At 34.4% G+C, this 22,522-nt stretch overlaps 2 protein-coding genes, 1 long non-coding RNA gene, 1 other non-coding gene and 1 pseudogene across 9 annotated transcripts; 1 reads left to right on the top strand and 4 right to left on the bottom strand.

The window, feature by feature from the left end:
• Positions 1 to 3,634: 3,634 nt before the first annotated feature.
• LOC145570323 (uncharacterized) lies at positions 3,635 to 4,723 on the bottom strand. Its single transcript, XR_014096442.1, has 2 exons — positions 4,617 to 4,723; positions 3,635 to 3,941 (listed from the first exon to the last, which is right to left on the bottom strand). It is a non-coding gene; the product is annotated as an uncharacterized LOC145570323 (long non-coding RNA).
• A 309-nt stretch (positions 4,724 to 5,032) lies between these two features.
• LOC145570321 (pentatricopeptide repeat-containing protein At2g01510, mitochondrial pseudogene) lies at positions 5,033 to 8,752 on the top strand (annotated as a pseudogene). Of its 3 annotated transcripts, XR_014096441.1 has the most exons (3): positions 5,033 to 7,431; positions 7,559 to 7,828; positions 7,919 to 8,752. The product of XR_014096441.1 is annotated as a pentatricopeptide repeat-containing protein At2g01510, mitochondrial pseudogene, transcript variant X3 (transcript). The 3 variants fall into 3 exon arrangements; XR_014096439.1 differs by lacking the exon at positions 7,919 to 8,752 and having other exon boundaries at positions 7,559 to 7,829; XR_014096440.1 differs by lacking the exon at positions 7,919 to 8,752 and having other exon boundaries at positions 7,567 to 7,829.
• Positions 8,753 to 9,475: 723 nt separating this feature from the next.
• LOC145571983 (uncharacterized) lies at positions 9,476 to 10,797 on the bottom strand. Its single transcript, XM_081630998.1, has one exon. The coding sequence runs from the start codon at positions 10,719 to 10,721 to the stop codon at positions 9,648 to 9,650; it is 1,074 nt and encodes a 357-aa protein (XP_081487124.1). The 5' UTR covers positions 10,722 to 10,797; the 3' UTR covers positions 9,476 to 9,647.
• A 1,524-nt stretch (positions 10,798 to 12,321) lies between these two features.
• Positions 12,322 to 12,394, bottom strand: TRNAV-UAC (transfer RNA valine (anticodon UAC)). The gene has a single exon. It is a non-coding gene; the product is annotated as a tRNA-Val (tRNA).
• Positions 12,395 to 13,657: 1,263 nt separating this feature from the next.
• On the bottom strand, positions 13,658 to 22,481 carry LOC145571984 (phosphatidylinositol/phosphatidylcholine transfer protein SFH9-like). Of its 3 annotated transcripts, none has more exons than XM_081630999.1 (16): positions 22,281 to 22,481; positions 21,784 to 21,819; positions 21,399 to 21,702; positions 19,171 to 19,270; positions 17,800 to 18,066; positions 17,632 to 17,709; positions 17,420 to 17,521; positions 17,288 to 17,337; positions 17,092 to 17,185; positions 16,904 to 16,993; positions 16,725 to 16,811; positions 15,828 to 15,912; positions 15,070 to 15,497; positions 14,905 to 14,979; positions 14,041 to 14,179; positions 13,658 to 13,956 (listed from the first exon to the last, which is right to left on the bottom strand). In XM_081630999.1, exons 1-15 carry the CDS (start codon positions 22,300 to 22,302, stop codon positions 14,126 to 14,128), a joined length of 1,872 nt encoding a protein of 623 aa, XP_081487125.1. In that variant the 5' UTR covers positions 22,303 to 22,481; the 3' UTR covers positions 13,658 to 13,956; positions 14,041 to 14,125. The 3 variants fall into 3 exon arrangements, with proteins under 3 accessions (XP_081487125.1, XP_081487127.1, XP_081487126.1); XM_081631001.1 differs by lacking the exon at positions 22,281 to 22,481 and adding an exon at positions 22,048 to 22,226; XM_081631000.1 differs by lacking the exon at positions 22,281 to 22,481 and adding an exon at positions 21,971 to 22,007.
• Positions 22,482 to 22,522: the final 41 nt, after the last annotated feature.

The raw sequence follows: 22,522 nt of genomic DNA on the forward strand, positions 1-22,522 counted from the left end.
CCATTCCGCTATATGAAAGAAAAAGATAACGTGAACAGCTGAAAAGGAAGCAGCGAGAGAAGAACAAGCCTGTTTATTTTTTCTTTGCAGGTATGTAGTCCTGGTTGGGAGAATGACGTGTAATGGAAATGTTACCTTGAGATGATTAGTTTGGTTACTATGAGTTATGGGATACGAGGAGCAATCAAAAGGGGTTATGTCCTGCACAAGTACCGCTCTAATTAGTGTGGTTCCCTCTTTCATATGTTCATTTGTTATGATTTCATATTTGGTTCTAGAAATTTCAACTGTTGTACGATAAAAACATGTTAGCTCCTTTACATTTTGATCTTTGTTTTGTACATTTACAAAGAAGGAAGGCGTACGATGGTAAGCTGTCTCAAATTTCATGGAGATTATGTAGGAGCTTATAAGTTTGTATATAATCTAAATTCCTTTTAGCCTTCCTACTCCATTTATTATTTCCTCGTTGCCATCATTTTTTTTTCAATTCAAGTGCCACTTGACAACAGTAGCGGATCCAGGAATTGTACCTAGTTGACAACCAAACAGCAGCGGCTAATATTATCAAAACTAAATACATACATCAAAACATGGTTCTATCTTCTAGTAGCAGTGCAGCACTAGGACATACGTACAGAGTTGTTCACTTCTGAAACCTTAAGCTATAGGTATAGGCGTTGCATATGTATGTTCTAAATGATTACAAGTATGTACGTAGTATTTATATTGGATTTTTTTTTTATTTTTTTTATTTTTTGAAGATAAGGATCTCTTAATGCCAAGCCAATAGCAGCACTATCATGAAATTTATGAGAAAATCTGATAATATTTCAAACAAACTATTTCTAATTCAAATGATTGTAAATCCGAATTATAAGTTTTAATATTTTTTGTTTTTTTTTTGAAAGAAAACAGTCAAAACACCACCAATATTTAGAGTACAAATGATTCACTCAAATCATTTATGCATCAATCACATCCCAAATGTGTTCCTTGCTACCACACCTACGCTAGTCCAATCCAGCCATCCTCGATCACCAACTGCAGCATCACAAATAACCTTTGCCACATTCGGAGGAGGGGGCTTCCAGACCTTAGGTCTGCTGTCCAAAACTCCACATGCAGCTTGCAAACACCATAAATGCAGGTAATATACCTGTTGTAATATTCAGCTAGCAGCAAAACTCTATCAGGAATTAACTTGTGGGGTACTTCTTTGTTATTAAATTAAAACCAACAATTGTGCGTTATCTACTCTTCCGTTCTATTTGTTGGAGTTTTAATAGAGAACCCAAAATAAGTTGTGCTTCAAAAGAATATGTAATTTCTCCTTTGTGTCACATTCATGAAAATATTGCATAGTAATTTTCATGGCTTCCTAAATTAAGCTAATTTCTTTTTTTTTTTTTTTTACAAAAAAATTAAGCTAATTCCTTAAAATATTTAATTAGTCAATTGTTTTTCGCTTAATTGGGGGAATTAAATGCTATTCATTTTTGGTTTATTTGGTGATTACATTTGTTGTATCTGGTTCACTCTCATTCGTGACCAGATTCATTGTATTCGATTCACACTCATATACTATATAAACTATATAAAGATCTCTTTTTGTCCCTTTTTTTGAACTTTGAAAAAGTGAGAATATATCCTCTCTTAAAATGATTCTTCATGATCTTCTTTTCGATTTTCGATTGAGCTTTGTTTGAAGGGTGTTTTCAATCCAACTCTCTATAAAATACCGAAGAATTGGACTCGTGTATCCCTAAAGGTCAGGCAGTGATCTATTGTCATGCCACGACATTTTCCAAATAAGCCGTTTGATTATTTTAGTTGCTATTAGTCATATTTCCTACACTATACCCAAGCTTAACGAAAATGGAGATTCAAAACCGAACACAGGTAAACTTTGGTATCTCCTATATTATGTTCAATTCGAAGGCATGCAAATACTTGTGTTTTCAAGCCAACATTTTCTTGTGAGTAAGTTGTTGGGTGTGGCCCAAATTTTAGGCCCATTAATTTGATGCAGTATTTGTTCATCTAAAAGCTTCTGGATATATATATAGCATGATTGGTAGGGCTACTCATTTCTCTAAATTTTTCTAATAGCTTGTATCATGAAAGTCATTAAAATGATTAGAGAATTCTTATTAACAATTTATATAGGAAGTAACTAGAAATATAGTTCGTGAATTTTCTAGAACACCATGAATACAAGAATGATGAGAAAGGTCCTAAAATCTTCCGATCATTTCTTCCATGCTCTATCTACAACTATACAACTATTAATATATTCATGCAAACCTTTTATGTTCTTTATTACTCCGTTTTTATATAATTATCCCATGAGTTTTGGCACTATTTAGTAATTGTTAGCCCCTACTTTGATCAATGGAGTATGTACTTGTTGGAATCATCTTAATGGGTACATTATTAATATTCAATTATTTTAATTTATAATTATTGATAATTAAATATATAATAGTCAAAAAAATTTATATGGCCTTATGTATCATGTCATTGTGGCAATAGTCGAATAGAGGGAGTAACATTTAATCATATTTATAAATAAAATATGAATTAAAAAAATTCTAGTTATAAATGTTTGCCACGTTTGGTGTTGTCAAATTTTCAGAGATGGAGGGAATACTACGAAGTAGTTTGTTAAGAACTATTATTTCATCTTAGTTAAGGAATATAATGCATATACAAATAATTAATTAATTAAAGATAATAATTTACGATGGTTTAATAGTATTTGGATATGAATAGGAGAGATACAACATAATTTAAGGAAAGTCGGGTAATCTTGTAAGATGTATACTGGTATATAAACAAATTTGTTATCATTATTTATAAAATAAAAAGCTACAAAAGTTAAAGATTACAAAATGAAACAAACAAAAATAAAATAAAGCGAAAGAGAAGCAAGAAACTATGGAATTTAAGTTCCCTTACGAAGGTGCATAGACATTAGTTCAAGAGTTTTTCCATTGGTCATAGCTTCAACGCTACCTTTCGCATGGCGGGTCTATGGGCTATACTGGAGGTGCATTTGTTGTGGTTACATATAGTATACATGAACACAAGGATAGAGTATTTTTGTCCAAAGAACAACAAGCTCAATCTTATCGATGCATCGACAACCAACGGATCTGCAATCAAGGCTCGTCATGGCATTAAATCCGCGTCATGCACCGCCGCCGATATCGCAACTTTCAAACAAACTATTTTTAATTCAAATGAGTTGTAAAGTCGAATTATAAATTCCAATATATTTTTCTTTTTTGAAATAAAACAGTTAAAACACTAGCATTATTTAGAGTATAAATGATTTACTCAAATCATTTATGCATCAAAGCAATTATAATCCAAAAACTAAGGGTTTGTTTGGCATTATTTGCAGTTTTCAGTTTTTTGTTTTTTCAAAACTGAAAATTGGTTTCAGTTTTTAATTCTTTGTTTTTAAAAACTGTTTTCATTTCTCAGTTTTGAGTTCACAATAACTCTCATACTACCAAATCATTTATAGCTTTAATCAATCTTATACTACGAAGTACCTATAATTTATTTATTATTTATTTATTTTTTGAATAGCTGCTTATTTATTTTCACAAAAAAAAATTATACATATATTTCAATAATAATTTTATTGATTGAATAAGGTTATAACACTTGTCAAAAAAAAAAAAGGTTATAACAAAATTTAAAGGAACAACTATGAAAAAAAAGTAACAATAAAATAGTCAAATGCAATGTAATATTTATTCCTCGTTGATAACTTTCATGGTGAAATTTGTCTTTCCCACAATTGTGTTGCCAAACGATCTTTGAAGCATTTTTTGAAGTTCTTACTGACTTATAGAAGGAGTCACTAGGTCCTCGGATCCATAGTTGTTGATTGCATATTCTTCTAGTTCGACATTTTCATCCGCATACTGTATGAACAGAGGAAACAAAGTGTAAGAAGATGGGTCATGTTATAGGAAGTTTAAGAGATAACTTATTCCTAATAGTACTGTACAAGTAGTTTATTTTGTAATTAATGTTTAAACTAGCTCTTAGGAGGCACTCTTTTCTTAGTATTAGAGCATTATATATTCTTGACAGAAGCAATAGATCAGAGACAGGGGAATCGTCAATTACATCCCAATTTTATCACATGTCTATGGTCTACACTTAATTAGCAACAGAAGCAATTCGAAGACTGAAAACTCCAAACCCAACTCACACAACCAGATCACCAGATCGATACTACATAGAATTGATCTCATATTCTGCCCACAAATTCAAGTAATTCAATTTGCAACATGATATAATTATTCAATTTATACTAACAATAAATCAACATACACTCATATTATTTCAGAAAAAAGCCCCAATTATAAACCCCAAAATAAATTATACACAAATAGACTAAAAACGATTAAAATTCAGAAAAATAAAGAACAAAGATAACCAATTTTGATGAAAGAAATTGAATACAGCCAAATTTAATAACAACAAAAACATCAATAACTTTACAAATTAACAAAGTAGAAAGAAAAACGAGGAGAAACGTGGCGATTAAATGAATTTAAAAGAAAAGAGATCAAAGAGGAGATGCTCCATACCTGTAATTGCTTGCTCCTTCAATCTTGACAATGATTAAGGTTTGAGGAAGAAAGATGAAATATCGAATTTGAAGGAGAAACCATTGATGAAACAAGCGTAGCTTTGATAGGGTTTATTTAAAAAAAAAAAAAAAAAAAAAAAAAAAAAAACCCCCAAAAACTGCTTTGAGGTGTTTTAGGTTTACTGTTGTAGTTTTTACAAGATAGATGTAAAGTTGTTTTTTTAAGCTATTTTACCAAACACTGTTTTGTTTTATTTTAGAGGTAAAAAACAAAAAAACCAAAAACAGCAATGATGCCAAACACACCCTAATTTAATCCAATTTTAAATAAATTCAATATCTGATTTCTCAACCCTAAAGATTTTTTTTTTTTTTTTTTTTTTTTTTTTTTTTTTTTTTTTTTTGGTTTTCAATAAACCCTATGTTTTAAGATTAGTAAACTTGGTTCTTCTAATCTCTGGCTTTTGTTTCTATTATTTCATCACTTTGAAAATCCAGCCAATATTTTTATTATCCGAGAAATTCCAAGTTTCAACACATGATGGCAAAGTTGTTGTAACTAATAGAATTATTTTTCACTGTTCATCGAGAAACTGCTACCTGTCTTAAACCGCTACTGATTTTACCCCAAAACGAGTTTAACTGTAATTTTACAAATTTAACCTGTTGAGAGGGCGGCCTCTTATTACCCCAATTGAAGGAAACTCGTCTTCAATCAAATGCATCAAAATGCTTCTTTATACCGCCATAAACTTGCGGAAAATCTCTTACTGTTGTTCTTCATTACCCTGTTTTTTCAATGAAATTAACACCCATTTCTTCTTCATTCCACCATTTTTACTTCTGAAAAATGCTCATTATCACTCATTTGCATCACCAGTAACTACTAATTATAGAAACAACAGCAAAAACTTTGATTACCCATCTTCAAAATCTAATTTTTCTATCAACCCCAGTTGTTCTTTGTCCCCTGCAGATTACGCCTCTCTTCTTAAATCTTGTATTTCTCAAAGGGCGATTGAACCTGGTAAGCAGATTCATGCTCAAATTTGCCTATCTGGGTTAGCTTTAAATGTTGGTTTAGCTACTAAACTTGTTGATCTTTATTGTAATTGCAATGCTTTGGTTTATGCACACCAACTGTTTGATAAAATGCCTAAGAGTAATTTGTTTTTATGGAATGTTTTGATTCGTGGGTATGCGTGGGATGGACCGTATCAAGTTGCTATATCACTTTATTATCAGTTGCTTGATCATGGGCTTAATCCCGATAACTTTACTTTCCCTTTTGTGCTAAAGGCGTGCTCGGCGCTTTTGGCTGTTAAAGAGGGTAGGGAGATTCATGAGCATGTTATCAGAACTGGTTGGGAGAATGATGTGTTTGTAGGTGCTGCACTTATTGATATGTATGCAAAATGTGGTTGTTTGGAGAGTGCTAGAGGTGTTTTTGATAAAATTGTAAGTAGGGATGTTGTTTTGTGGAACTCTATGCTTGCTGCTTATGCCCAAAATGGGCAACCGGAAGATGCACTTACTTTGTGCAGTGAGATGGCGTTTGCGAGTCAGAGGCCTACTGTTGCTACCTTGGTGACAGTTATCTCAGCTTCAGCTGACATTGGTGCTCTTCCTCAGGGGAGGGAGATTCATGGGTTTAGTTGGCGGCAAGGGTTTGCGTTTCAAGATAAGGTTAAAACTGCTCTTGTAGATATGTATGCAAAATGTGGGTCGGTTAGAGTGGCAAGGAGGGTGTTTGAGAGGCTTCAGGAGAAAAGGGTTGTTGCTTGGAATGCTATGGTTTCTGGGTATGCTATGCATGGTTGTTACGATGATGCAATCGACTTATTTGAGGAAATGATCAGACAAGGTTATGTGCCTGATCATATTACTTTTGTTGGGGTTCTTTCTGCTTGTCGCCATGGTCGTTTACTGGATGAAGGTTGGAGATATTTTAACCAAATGATTGAAGAGTTTCATATCAATCCTACGGTGCAACATTATACATGCATGGTTGATCTCCTTGGCCATACTGGCCGACTAAAGGAGGCTCACGATCTCATTATGCAAATGAAGGTTACACCGGATTCTGCTGTTTGGGGTTCATTGCTAAATGCGTGTAAGATCCATGGAAATGTAGAATTGGGGGAATTAGCATTGGAGAAGATCATTGAGCTTCAACCTAATGACTCGGGGAATTATGTGATTTTGTCTAATATATATGCACAAGCTGGACAATGGGATGGAGTTGCAAGGGTGAGAAGATTGATGATTGATAAAGGAGTTAAAAAGAACATAGCATGTAGTTGGATTGAATTGAAAAATGAAGTTCATGCTTTCCTCTCTGGAGACACTACACACCCCATGTGTGACACTATATATGCCGAATTGGAGAGGGTGACAGGATTGGTAATGGAAGCTGGATATGCTCCAACTACTGGGACTGTATTCCATGATGTTGAAGATGATGAGAAGACCGGTATGGTTTGCAGTCACAGTGAAAGGCTGGCAATTGCTTTTGGACTTATCAGCACTCAACCTGGAACAAGGCTTCATATCACGAAGAACCTTCGAGCATGTGAGGATTGTCATATCTTCATTAAATTTGTCTCAAAAGTGACACAAAGGGAGATAATTATAAGAGATGTCAATCGTTACCATCACTTCAAGGATGGCGAATGTTCTTGTGGTGATCATTGGTAAACTAGATGGGAGTCTTCCTATTGAAATGCCAATGGTGTCTACATGCAGTGAAAGCATATCTGGTATCTACTCCCTCAGTTTTCCAGTAACAGTCTGGAGTCAGTTTCTCTCTTAAGGTATCTTCATGTTCTCAATTTGATGGCTCCCATCACTTTACCATGGGTCTTGTGACTCTTTTTTGTTGCTTTGCTCTGGCATATTTCCTGTTTATTGGTCATGTGGTTAACGCCTTGTTTGTTTTAGAGATGCAGAATATGCAGTTCCTAGGTCTGGCATTCTTTTCCAATAATTCATCAGCTGAAACTTTAGTTGTGCATTTTTATGTTCTGGAAGAAACGTAGAACAAAGAATCAATCGACTTGTGCATATGCCTGCTGGTGGAAGCAGCTTTTGTATGATGTCCGGAACCATTAAACATGCCAATCTCAAGACCATCGGAGGATCTGTTTCTATGTGAATTCTGACTTCAGTTTTAACACTATTCATGATGATGGAAGGACTGAAGGAGCTAAGGTTATTATTTGATCATTTTACTTATTGGGGTTTAGTATGGCAAAGTTTTTGGAGCTGCCTTGACCATATACTATAATAATGATGTGACAGGAAAAGATCCCCTCTTGACCTTGTTAGAAAGAGGCAACTTTGGCATAGGTTGTGGCAGCAGCATCAGTATCAATTGCTTCGTTTGTTTTCTACTTTAGTGATGCATATTCAGGCTTCAGATCCCATACTCTCTGCACATGCTGATGCATTGAAATCATCCAGAAATCAGGATTCAGTGTATGCTTTACATATCGTTGGTTTATCTTGAAGTCATGTCACTGAAGTGGTATAACCTCTGTTTCTGCCACCTCGCAAGTTCCATGCAATTCTTGGTTTCATTAACTATCTGCAATTACAGTTCCAGCAATATCAAAGTTGTTTAAATACCAGTTCCAGCAATCATCAGGATGAGGTTGGTCTTCTTCATGCTCCTGCACCATCTCGTTGTCTTCTCTTACCATCGACATTGTAAGGCTGTTCTAGTCTTCCCTCTAAGTGGTAAGTAAACTCAGCTACATCTTCAGAGGGGAATTCAACCAAGTCATGAAATGAATTCCTGAACCCTGATTAAGCTGCGATGAGCTGGTCATTCTTTAGTAGGTTGCCGACATTTTTTACTAAAACCAGTTAAATGTATTGTAAAGCAGAAGAATCTCAGTAATTATTTGATGTAAGTTTGGTGTCTAATTAATGACATTTTGGGTCATTTTCTGTCATAATTATACTGCCTAACTAATGGCTTCCAGAATTTGATAGAACAACCTAATTGTACTTTTTGGTTTGAAACATCCTAGTTGTACTTTTACCTTGATTCAAAAGCTCAGTGTATGTTTAACAGAAGTAATTTGCAAGGGTGTGGTGATGTATGTTTAACAGAAGTAATTTGCAATGGTATGGCGGTAATTTGCAAGTGTATTGTACCCTTCGTGAAGAGGGCATCCTAATGTATTTTATCTTACTTTTATGTAAAATAAATAAATAAATAAAATTTGCAAGTGTACTGACAACGATTATAGAATGGAGGAATTAGTCAGTAGAAAGAATTAACTTACGTCAAAGTTAATTTGCATATTTTGCAATGATAAATGAATAATTTTTCCAATATTGACTGTGCTAAACAGAATAATTTCTGCAATGATAAATCAAGTCATGATTCCTCCTTTTACTTGTTGACATTTTAAAATTATCAGTCAACGATTTTTAATTTTATTTTCATTTTTTAATTGTTGGCAGGAAAAGATTAACAGTCAAAAAATATTTCAAAAACCAATAAACTACTGTAATTTGGAAGCGTTGACTTTTACAAGTACTATTAAAACTAATCCATAATGAACAGTTAGTCACAATGTACTGTACATAAAAGCAGGAGAACATAACTGGGAAGTGTTTGAACATGCAAAGTAAAGACATGATTCTTTTGAAGAACATCATTTTTGTTATGAGTTCTTCTCAACTTCTTACAGTACATTTTAAGTAAATCATGGTTTTGATATCACTATGAAGTAGTGAAGTACAGTACTTGGTATATTACAAGATTGACCCTACTCAATATTACAAAACTACACCCAAACCAAAGTACCATTTCTGCTTTTAGAGACTACCAAATAAAATTGCAGATCATCCATCATCCACCTAAACTTTATTGCAAATTTGTAACACAAAATTAACAACAGGAAAAATAAATTACTCTCTCGTTTTGATACTAATAATCCCGTTACAAGTATAATTTGAACTAGTAACGCGACAACTAACTTTGAACAGAGTAAGAAAAAAAAATTGGAAGTTTTGATCACAAATCTGGACTCATCATCTTCTTCTTCTTCTCAGAGGAAGCAGCAGCAGAAGCATCAGTAAAAGCCTTGTTAATCAATTCAATGGTTTTATGTTGATAAACAAGAATCAGCTCCCTCTTCTTACTCTCCATTTCAATCCTCAATCTTTGATTATCTCTCATCAAATCTAGTTTTTTCTTCTCAATTCTGACAAAATTCTCAGCAAATCCCCTCATTTGAGCACCCAATTCACCCATCAAATTCATCCCATTTTCTCTCTCCTCCACCCCAGCAACCTCCTCACCTCCATCTTCAAACCCCACCTCTTCTTCTTCCTCATCATCATCCCCTTCCCAATAACTCTTCCTCTTCTTCAAATCCCTCAAACTCCTCATACCCCCACTTCGATACCCGTTTCCGAAACCCCGCCCCATCGCGCCAACCCTATCCCTCCTCAGCTTCTCCATGCTCGCAAACCGAACACCCCCGCCTTCCTCATCCTCGTCATCATCGTCACTACCATGTCTGACATAATGATTACTATTATTATTATTATTGATACAATCATCAGCGGGAGCAATAGCGGAGATGGGGAGAGGACCGCGCTCGAGCTGATCCATGAGACTAAAATAGATCCAAGGATGATTGTGGTAATTAAAATTAGGACCCATCTTCTGTTTTTCGGCACGGTAACGCTTTCGAAGCTTCTCGATCTTGTGGCGGCACTGAGTGCCGGACTTAGAGGGGTCGTCAAGGCCGCAACGAGCGGCGACAGTGATGGCAACTTCTTCCCATTGAGAGGCTTTTAATTGGCCGCGTTTGAGGGAGTACCATTTTTCTTGATAAGCTTTGATGAGGTTGAGGGTTTCTTCGTGGGACCATGGGATTGGTTGGGGTTTTTTGAGGGGTGAGTATGAGAGGGCTTGGATTATTGGTGGTGGTTGTGGTTGTGGTTGTGGTTGTGGTGGTGGTGGGGTTGATGTGGTGGTGGTTGTGATTGTGGTGGTGGTGGGAGGTGAGGGAGGTGGTGATTGTTGTGGTGGTGGTGATTGGGGTTGGGGTTGGGGTTGGGGTTGAGGAGAGGAGGACATTGTGGGAGGAGAGAGAAAAGGGAGGAGGGAGAAAGAGGGAAAAGAAGGGGTGGTGGTGAATGGTGGTGTGGTGGTGGGTGAAGGTGGGGTTCATAGGAGGTGGGGTGAATGGATTAGGGGGGTTTGGTGAGATGGGTAGTTAATGGACCCGACCCGTTTTTGGGGGGTGTTTTTTGAGGTGGGTTTTCACCCATGTGATGGGGGATTTGGGATATAAAGGACGAAATTAGATATTTTTGTAACCAACAAGTATTTGGATCGGCTAATGTCGAGCTGAATCATTTTAATCAAAGTGTTGGGGTAATTAGCATTATGTGCACCACGTCTATATTTTTGAACATATAGTAAAAAAAATTTGAATATTTGACAAAAAAAAACATTTAGTAAAAAAAAATATGAACACGTCACAAAAACTAAACATAAATATCCAATTTTTATGTTCATATATTATAAGGAAATGTTCATTTTGTATACAGTAAATGTTCAGTTTATATTACAAAACTATTGAATTATTACAAGTCAGACAAACTTCTTTCAAAATTTGTCTGACTCGTAATAATTCAAAATTTGCGATTGTTCAGATTCTTTTACTAAATGTTCAAAATTTGTTATTGTTCATATTTTTTTACTAAATGTTCAAAAGTATAGGTGTGGTGCATTGCGATTGTTCAGATTTTTTGTACTAAATGTTTTAAATTTGCGATGTTCAGATTTTTTTACTAAATGTTCAAAATTCGCGATTGTTCAGATTTTTTTTTACTAAATGTTCAAAAGTATAGGCGTGATGCATTGCGATTGTTCAGATTTTTAAACTAAATGTTCAAAATTTGCGATATTCAGATGTTTTTACTACATGTTCAAAATTTGCAATTGTTTAGATTTTTTTACTAAATGTTCAGATTTTTTACTAAATGTTCAAAAGTATAGGCGTGGTGCACTTATTTCTAGGTGTACCATGGTGCATCTTAAAATTTGCGGGATGTAATCTGAATCAAATTCGGAGTAGTTGGATTCTAATACTTCCTCTGTTCTTTTTTATTGCACCATAAGGGGTTTTACGCTTGCCAATGCATTACTTTGGCTATTAATATCTGTAATTATACTTTTGTAAAAATTATAAAAAATTGATATTTAAAAAGTAGATTTCAAGACGAATCTAACTAGATCGCACATGACTATATTTTTCGTAATAGATAAATCACAAAAGATGGTAAAAAAAGATTAAGTTAATAGTGTAAAAGTCCTTATGGTGTAATTAAAAAAAAAAAAAAAAAAAAAAAAAAATACACGGAGGAAGTATCTGAATTGATTGTTTTTTTTTTATTTTTTTTCTCTTTTTTCCCCTTACTTACATCAAGATCCAAAGGTCCAAAAGGCATTTGTTCACCTTGCTCACGCTGTCAAGCAGCATTGGAAGATTTCTTAGACAATTTTTAACAATATCGCCTTGTTGTTTTGGAAAAGGATTTTTTCTAAATGCAAATTGATCTATATTCACCAACGTTTTGTTAGGCAAATTAGACAACGGATTTTATGGCTAATAATAGCCATAATCGTTCTTTATGGAAAGCATATTAACAAAAATAAAATAAATTACTAATGTTGCTGCCCAGGATCGAACTGGGGACCTTCAGTGTGTAAGACTGACGTGATAACCACTACACCACAGCAACTTTGCGTAACATATTCAAGTAATAGCATAATTAATCATAATGATTACCTAAATCGTTTTTTTTAGGAGATGATCGTTGTTCGAAGTGCATGACAATTATATACTACCTCCGTTAATGGTTATGTGCAACTTTGAGTATTATTTGTGAGATATAAAAAATTTCAAATTTGTAAATAACCATTAACGGAGGTAGTATATGGATCTCACTTTAATTTAAGCTCCAAGCTTGATTAATTGTCAGGATTTATCCGCATATAAAAGTATTTACCATCCAAAATCAAAGGTCCAAAGGCATTATAACCTTTTACGTACGATAAGAACCATGAAAGCATAATATTCTAAAGTGTACGTGAGCCGTGAGATTGACTGATAAAGTTGCTGTGAGGCAATAGATTGAAATTCCTCGGACAAAGAAAGAACAAGTGGCCTAATTTTATCAAACGAAGTACGTCAATTCTCCTCATATGATATTTTACTTTCTACAGAATACGATGACATGATAATTTTAATCCATCCTTATAATCATCACAAAAATAGAAACTTACAAGGATTAAAGCAAAATTTACATCCAAGAATTTGAAGAGTTACAATTAGCATCTAATATGCTACTTAGGTCTTCATTTGTTGGCCTTACACAAACTCATTTTAGGAAAAAAAATTTGATCTAAGGGTTGATAAGATAAGTAAAGAAAGATTAGTTTAAATAGGGGTTAATAAGAGCAACTCAAGTTCGATTTGAAAGTTTTTATTAAGTGAAACTCAGATGAATCAAACATGCTCTTATTTATGTAGGCAAAAAGAATATAGATGAAATCACCAAGGCTGTCGAGTATATTGGGAAAATAGGCGTTTGAAGGCCCAACATAAAAAAATTTGAGATCCACAGCTGTCTATCAAGCTAGGCCAGTCGCAAAGTTTGTCATGGAATCAAGTGCACAAATTAAACATGCTGTGCAAATAAAGAAGAAACAAAGGGTACAATTGAATTGTCTTTTATTCACACAGTCGCATTAAGTGGAGCATTGGACAATTTTTGAAATTCACTTTTCACCATATTTCATATAGGTGAGTATTTTAGTTTCCAAAATTCCAAATCCTATTTTCCTTTCAAAACAATCATCAATTATCAGTTTTTAAAACTTCGTTTAGATACAATAGAGTAAATGGGTTGAATTCAAACCACTAATATGAGTCTGAATGTCTGATGGTGTGTGAAAAAAATTTGTAAGTGCAAAACAACAAAATAAAAATACAGGTAATAATGAAAAAAAAAAAGAGGGGAATTTATTTCCTATCCCCTTGCATGTTTTATAGCATTTCCAATTCTAATACAGTACAAAATTAGGCCATATCTATTGTTACATCTTGTTATTCTCTCGTTTTTATTGAAAACGGTATTATGTATTGTTCCCTTAAATCCTAATCTAAATTCTCTAGCTTTAAATTTTGTATGGCCGATCTATACACACAAGCAAAATCTAGTTAGCTATACACACAATTCTGTGAAATGACTGCACTGTACTGGAGTCCGCTCGAGCAGTTGGAGCAATAAATTAAAACTACCTGCAAGGGTAGTCATAACATGCAAAGATCAGATAAGAAAAAAAGAAAGAGGGCAAATAGAGGCAAAGGAAACAAGCAAGTTACCAGCTGTAAGAATTTGTAGTCATTAGTCAGCGACATCAATGTTGAAGGAAGTAAAAACACGCACATAATACTATATTGATCCATCCTATCGACTTTCTGAAGGGGCAGGTTTCCAACTTCTCCTCCAACATGTTGGTCTCTGTAACAAATAAAGTAATCTCAGCAAATGGAAGTCAAGCAATAAACTATCTTAGATCGAAAATATTATAATTGCACAACACATGGATCAAAAAATTCATTTATTCCAGACCAGTAGATTTGAAAACATTAAGCCCCAAATGGTTTATAGTCTTCTGCAGATTTAACATTTTCTTCTTACTGAACAACTCCTCAAGATATAATAGTAGCTAGGATAATCATATTCATCTGCCCCAAAAATAATTGATTCTGCCTCTCCCGTTTCTACAGAAAGAGAGTTGATGGGAAGGTTGCTGACTCATCCAATTCCATCTCGTTTTCCCTTCTTTCCAGTCAGCCATGACCATTTTCTTCTACTCATTCTGGTAGGATTGATGACATGAAATTCAGCAAATAAATGTAGCTAATGCTGCATTTTACCAAAGCTGTCTCTCCTCTATAGATTTTGTGGTAGCATTTTAATTACTTGAATATCATACCAATTGAAGCTTTCATATACCATCTATGTTTGAGACACAAAAGAGATGAAGATGGAACTAATAATCTATATTGATGGCAGTTTGACAAGTGAACCCCCCTTATAAAGTTATAAAGGTAGTAAATGGCTAAAAGTTTAGGAGTATAAGGTCAGCTAAATCACCAAAATAATTTGATTAAGAAGCTCACAGGTTTTTTTTTTTTTTCACAACCAGATATATAATAGTATTTCAGTAAGTGAGAGCTTACATGCATGCTGCTTTCCCTTAGATTTTCCAGTGACTCAGCAAGCTCAACTTGCTTTGATGCTGTTGCAAACAGGGCCTGTTCCAGATAGAATCAAAGTAAGAACCTATAAACATGCTAATAAATTGGAAAACACATCTCAGTACATAGATATAATAATACTTTTACCTTCTTCGTCTTCTGCAAGTCATACTCTATAGCTTTGATTCTTTTTAATGACTCAACAAGTGTTGCCTCTTTATCTGGAGGGATTCTTGTAGGTTTATTTACGAGGTCTGTCACCATCTGCTCTAAATGCTGAAGCCTTTTCCAGCAAGGATTAAGCAGAGAGTCCTCAATCTTCTGAACATCAGCTGGACTTTCGAAACCTGGCTCTTGCTCAGACTCTGGCTCTGACTGGCTAGCAGCTAAATCAACAAGCTCACACTGCACCTTTGGCTGATTATCTTTTGGTCTAAGCGCCCAAATTTTTCCTAAGGAGCGAAATAAAATTTGCAGACATGCAAAAAATTTGAATACAAAGCCAGCAGGTAAACCTCTCACATCAGGAATGACTTTCAGAGACCTCGCTTCTTCGCTCTTTCCAAATGCATGATCTGTTCACAACTTCCAAATTAGGTGGCTTTTAATGTCTAGTCAATAAAATAAAGAATCAATTATATTCTAAATAAGACATCCTCCCAGGAAAGATTATCCCTTATGTCACAATATAAAAGATATTACAGAATTTGTTGAAGAGATAATCAATTAAACTTAATTGGGAATTTTGCAGTTGATAAAAAAATCAGGTTCACTTCAGGGCTAGAGCTGTTCATTTAGAAAACAAACCATATCCTTCCTTGTCCCACTAACCAATTTGAAAATGATACCAACAAGACAATGACATGAAAATAAATGAGAGTAAATTATAACAAAGGATCACATACTTTTTAAATTAGCCTCTTCAGCTTTAGCATTAGTTCTCGCTATTTCCACTGGGTTGCCAATGCACGAAGTTTCGCCCAATATTACCTGGGACAGCATAAAGATGAGAGACAAAAGAATACGTGATTTCAATTATGTGTCCATAACCTTCAAATTGTGCTAAACAAAATTTTAATCAATAGATTGATATCGGCAATTGCAATTATACAAATGGCAATATTGATGTGAGAAGACATCTGGCTTTTCACACTTGGAGTATACATTTAGCAAATTAGCCTATAAATATACACTTTTCCATCAAATGAAAGTTTTCATAGCAACTAGTTTCAAAGCTCTGAATGCTTCTGGCCAGGCATTTCAGCATATCTTATGGTCTCAGCCACTCAGGAGGATATTTTCATTGGTTACCAGGCCAGCACCATATCAAACAACTTGTGATAAAAACATGTCATATTAGAATTAGTCTTGCATTTGCATGACCCCAAACTCCCTACTCCAACACAAAACAAAAGATAAAGGAATATAAATAAATAATTAAACCCCACTATGTGAACTAGCATATTGTGTGTCATGTATCACTCAAAGAAAAAATTTCTTAACAATCATGTCAACCCAAGAAAAAATTTCTTTAGAATCACATCAACTCCATGATCAAATTATGAAGTTTTTCAGAATGACAATTGACTGTTCTTCTCACTTTCACATAGCTCCCCATTGTTCTTAGTTCATAATTAGCACCTATTTTAAACTAGCCCCATAATTAAAACAATAACCGAAGCTAAATACATTGACAGACTAATCATATTATGTTGGAACTTCTTTTGGTTTCCCTCTTCCCCCAAACCCCTTAGGAAAGTAGACGGGAAGAGGGATGATTGGCCTTGACTTAAGAAACTTACATTATTATCCGCTGACGCTGCAATGTTAGGAATTTGGCCATCTAAATCAGGAACCACGTCGGCAAAAACCATGTCATTCCTAGTAGCCTTTGCAAGCAACGTGCATTAGTTTGATAAACTTGCCAGAAAATCGTGAAATAAAACACTGTAGTGCCATTAATTATTATTACACACACTACCTTATTAGCAAATAATTTGCTTTTAAGATCTTCGCAATCAGAAGAGCTTGTAGTTCTTTTCATATACATAATTTCTTGTGAATGCACCAGCTGCAAGTAAAAACATTTATGTGATATTCCGCTTCACACTTTTAAGTCCAACTGAAGAGATGGAGAATGCCAGTGATCATAAACAACCATAATCTTACTTTCATTATTTCTGGATCATTCCAGGGTCCCTTCTGATATTTAAGGCATCCACCAGGGCAAGAGCAAGTCCCACCAACAAACTCAGGCAATTGGCTGCAGAAAGATGGTGCAATCAGCTTCTGAAACCAGAGATTGTGATTTGCTTTAATTTGAACAACAACAATAATGCAGCAGTAGAAAGGAAAAATAACCCACCTGAGATCTACAAATTCCATCAACTTGCCATGGAATTTGCTGCCCAGAACCTGCCAAAGTAAGACAAATGTCAGGTTAAGATGTTTATCTTCAAAACTTCTAAAATTAGTATAAATTAAGAGTAGATCATACATGAATCTTTGAGGTAGTCCTCGGATCAAGAAAGCTTTTCACAGTAGACCATATCATCTTGAATCCAGCACCAGCATTTATTATAAACATCTGATGCAACGTCTGAAGAAATTTGGAGGAAACGGGAGAACAGGTGAGCATAGATCCACTACCATGCGAACAAAACTTTGTACTTAGAACAAAATAATTATCAAATAAATAGAGCAACCTACCTCAGGGTAATTGTCACCGTCGATTTTCTGCATGTTCTTTATAAGATCAAGAGCAACTTTACCAAAGCTCATCCAGTTCTACAAAAAACATGAACTAATAAGAACTTAGAGGAGGAGATGTTGCTTGCTCAAATTTTCTGTCAGAATCTTAAGACAAATCATACATACCACCCCATGAACATCCAATATTGTAGTTGTAGAATCAATATGTCTCTTGGCAGCGATGGAACAAGCTGGAAATTTCTCTGCAAAAGCCTTTTCAAATCCTTGTATATGATACTTTAAAAAACGCTCTATGGTGGTCACATTCATAAGCTTGGCAGTTTCAATCTTGCCAAGTCTTTCAATATAAACAGGTCGCCCATCCTTATCTACACCATGATAACCATGGGGATAGTGTCGCTGTACGTCATCGAATTCTTCATAGTAGAAATCCTACAGAAAAGAGTTAAAAGAAACTTTGTGAATTTCACATCATGGAGAAGAAATGTTGTGCATCCAAAAAGAATAACAATAATACAAGCCTATTTTCAATGAAGTCAATCATTCACCATTCTTTGACTTGGGTGACAATGGACCAAATTAAAATGTCTAAGCATTTCTACTTCCAGGCAGCTGCATATCAAATTAAGGATCACCTACCATCAATCACTTCTCACCAGGGAGCAATAAAAATAGCTTCGAACATTGATATAGGGTTGATGATGTAAATGAAAGAAAAAGCTATAGTGAAGTGAAATCATTTTTTAGAATAAAAAACAGATTTTAACTAATTTAATTGTCTTTTTTTTGTTATTTACATTAAATTTGAATCTTACTGATTGAAGCTGAATATTGATTATATATAACTAGTTTTAACTGATCAAAACTGAAAAGGAAAGTATTTATCCTATTGAATGAGAGGGGGAAGAGAAACTGACAAGAAGGAGAGAAAATATTGATTGGGAAATAAGTATATGAGTCATTGTCTTAATACCAGCAAGGCAGCAAGTGTTATTTGAGTCATTGTCTCATTGATGACTCAAACAAAGGCAGAATTTCTCCCAAACAAAGGGACAAGGGTGGCGCAAAAAAAATTGTGGTGTCCAATCAACAGCCAGATTTTTCTGCGAGATTCTGCTGATAAGTTGTACTTAGACAGGGGTGGCTTTAGCTTTTAAAAGGAGAAAAATAGATAATAAGAGAATTATTAAATACAATTGGTTCCATAGAGTAGGGTTGGAGATACCAATCACGAGTAAAAGGTGCAACATGAATAGAATAAAGTAAAAGTGAGTAGATTATAAAAAATGGATGCAAATGAAAAGTGAGTACGACTTAGGAAGACAAAAGTAGTAACATAACCATATAGAATATCAACACCAAGTTCTCAAGCAAATACACTTATTTCTTGAAAAGAAACTTCAACTAAATGCAGCTTTTATTTATGGAGTTACAATTGGAGGGCAACTTTTGTCTAAAAAGATCTTAATAATTGAAATCCCTTTTTCTTTACTGTAAAATTTATTCTTGATACGATATATTTGAAAAGTTTATTACCTGTACAATAGTATCTACTCCATTTTCTTTCCTCCATTTGATCATTTCTTCCCACATATGGATAGTTTTATCAAGGTCAAACTTCCTTGCTTTCAAAAATCTGCACGAAATGACACATTTCTGTTCAAAAATAGTCACAGTGAACAGAGATACATCACATGTCTATTAAAGACTATTACATTAACTGGATCATGACTAATTTACTGTAAAATACAGTCCAAGGTCCAGATGGGTACAAGTAGCCTACAAGTTAGCTTTATATTGCCAACAGTTAACGCTCCGTGAAGCTAACCAGACACTCAACTAAGCCAACATGGTTGTGTTTTAGAAATAGTACCAGAGTTTGGCAAAAGCATCATGATTATAAGTGTTATCAAGGAGATGTGTATCTCTTTTATTTTAACTAGGGGGATACAAAATAAAATTCCATTTACATAAGCCATGTTGGGGAAACATCATAGATATGAACTACCAAGGAGATAAATCTCTTTTTAATTACCTAGGGGGCAAAATGCCTCCATTTACATGAGCCATGTGGGGAAAATATATTAATACCAACCATGTGGAGCATTTACAACAATTAGATCATTAAAATCGGAATGCTGATATCATTTCCTATGTCACATAAATAACATTTCCAATCATCTAAAACACGTGCCTCATAATTAACATTTCCACTCTTAGAGATAATTTTATAGCAAATTTACCACACTAATGTGGAAAGAAGCAGCAAAATGCTACCAGGTTTTTCTGACATTGCTTATCCACCATTCAAGAAATTTAAAGCTCTCTCTAGGCAATTTTAAATTGCCTGAATCGTCAGAAGGATCATAACCTTGAACATATGTTTAAATTCACTCCATTGTCCTAAATTAGTCATATTCGTGATACAATAAATCTCATGGCTGATTGTTTGGAATGATTGATACCAGGATAACCACTTAACCAATTCTTGATGGAGAGCAGAATTCAGTAACCTTAACAGCTTACAAATCGTAATAATTTATGAATAACTTGACTCATGCTTTGCTCATATGGACATATGGTAGATAGATGAAAAGATTCACGACTTCCCTAAACAATCCAATACTAAGAGGATAAATGATTCCTTACCAATATTCCTCCATTTAGATTTTCTACGCTCTAGTCTTCTAAGCAACACTGTTTTCAACCTCAAGAATACACTACAAAAGTAACCTCATACAATGAAGCAAAATCTAAGCAATTGGAAATCACTGAACTATTCCGACTATTTTTGATGAACCTGAAAGACACCCCTGTACAGCAAGAGTTGTCAAATTTGGAACCCCTGTATAACAATAGTCATGTCCTTTAATTATCCATTCAAGCTCCAAGAGAAAAATGCTGGAAGAGGTTATTAATGTTCAGATTTTCTATTCTATATACCACGAATCTTTCCAGTGTAATAAAATCGGAGACTTCTCCAGTAATTTTTCACAATAAGCAATGACAGGGCAAGATGCACATATCACGTTGCAAGCTCGCCTATGAAAGTGGAATAGTATATGACGTCAACGTTTCTCAATGAATAACAAAAATCTCTCTTAATGATTCAAGTACAGTCATGAGTAATCCAGTAATTATTCTGAATATTTTCTAACCAGATTGTACTCTAATCATTAACCCTTAACCACATTTTATCGGACAATTGAAATTGCTGCTGGTTTGTTCCCACACAACATGGACCAACAACACGCATATCAGATTTCGTTAATAATATGCCAATCTAAAAGGGAGAATAATCTTGAATCCCACAAGGTGTCAATTTTTCATGGTATACTGCACAGTGCAGTCAAACTCTCTGAAACAGAAATCTAAATGGACAATCTAGATTAAATCACGATAATGAATTTAATTTTAACCTCTGAGGTTCCGAGATTACTCCAAATTTTGACAGATATCAGCTGACTAGCTGTCATTTAATCCGTGTATTAATCATTGTACCGATTCAAAGTATTGAATTCATAATATTTTTAAACTTACATCGTTGCTGAATAGCCGTCATCTATTCCATTTTATCACCTTTGTACCAATTCAAAGTATAAAAATCTTATGTATTTTATGTGAAATTTCAATCATTGCAAAGCCTGATCATACAAATAAAAATAATATCACAATCCACAATACTATTCACCTACATAAAATATGCCAAAAACTAAATTCAGATATATAAATAGCATAGTATAAAAAAAACATTAGTTTCTCACCTAAGCATGGTGTGATAATCATCCAGATGATGTGGAAGCATATTTTTCTCCACCAAAACCAGCCGAAACGCATCAACAGCCTCTTCCTCCTTCTCATCCCTAAAATCATCGATTGCGATCGAGGAGAATTTACAATCCGCCACTCGTTTGCCTCTCTTCTTGAGGCCATGCGCCAATTTTGTCGAAGCACTCGCCGCTTTCTTCCTCAAACTCTTGATCCTCGTTCGTCTGATTGGCTCATCTTCAGAAACCTCAATCTCCGACTTTCTCCCCCTCTCTTCTTCTCGAATCAATTGAATATCCTCTAAATTCGTCATAAATCAATCAAAATCAATGCAAATTTGATTAATATTAATATCTTAAATTCAATCAAATGTGACAATACCTGGCATTGCTGAATTTTCTTCTGCTGGTAAAATTTCTACATTCAAACATATAGAAAGGTCAGTATATCAATACAGATTATGCAGATCTAAGCAAGATTTTTAGCTTTACTTCAATCTCAAGTGATCTTATTTAATTAATTTTTTTATTAAATTAATTTAATTAAAGCTCAAAAATAGTTTACATACCAAGAAAAACGAAAAAATCAAACAAAATAAAAAATAAGGAATCTGAAAAAAAAAAAAAAAAAAAAAAAAAAATTTACAACGAAAAGAAGAAGATCGCGGCAGTAGTGTGTACTCGTAACACTTTTTTCTCTCTCCTCTGACTAATTTAAGAACGGTAAAACCGATACGAAAGCGATTGAATAATAAATTTTTTTACAGGAATCGAGAAAAATGGAATTAAAATTGAATTCAATTGAATTACACAATAATAACAAAAACCGACGCATTAATTGCAATGAAAAAAGGAATCTGAGTAAAAAAAAAGAAAAACCTGAGAATGATGCTACATTCATTCAATGGAGCTGAAACATCGTTTTCATCATCATCAATCTATCAATCAGCTGGTAGAAAAACGCCAAAAAAAAATTGAATTCAATCCAATTGAATTTTCTCTCTCTAAGTTTTCTCTCTCTACTGTAGAGTTGGTGTCGGCTAGAGGAAGTTGTTTGGTTCTGGAAAGAGGAGAGAGAAAAAGGGGGGAAGGAAGGAAGGAAAGAGGGAGAAAAGGAGGAG

The sequence above is a fragment of the Chenopodium album genome, chromosome 12 (genome assembly GCF_948465745.1).
Source record: "Chenopodium album chromosome 12, dcCheAlbu1.1, whole genome shotgun sequence".
In the NCBI taxonomy this organism is placed as follows: Eukaryota; Viridiplantae; Streptophyta; class Magnoliopsida; order Caryophyllales; family Amaranthaceae; genus Chenopodium; species Chenopodium album.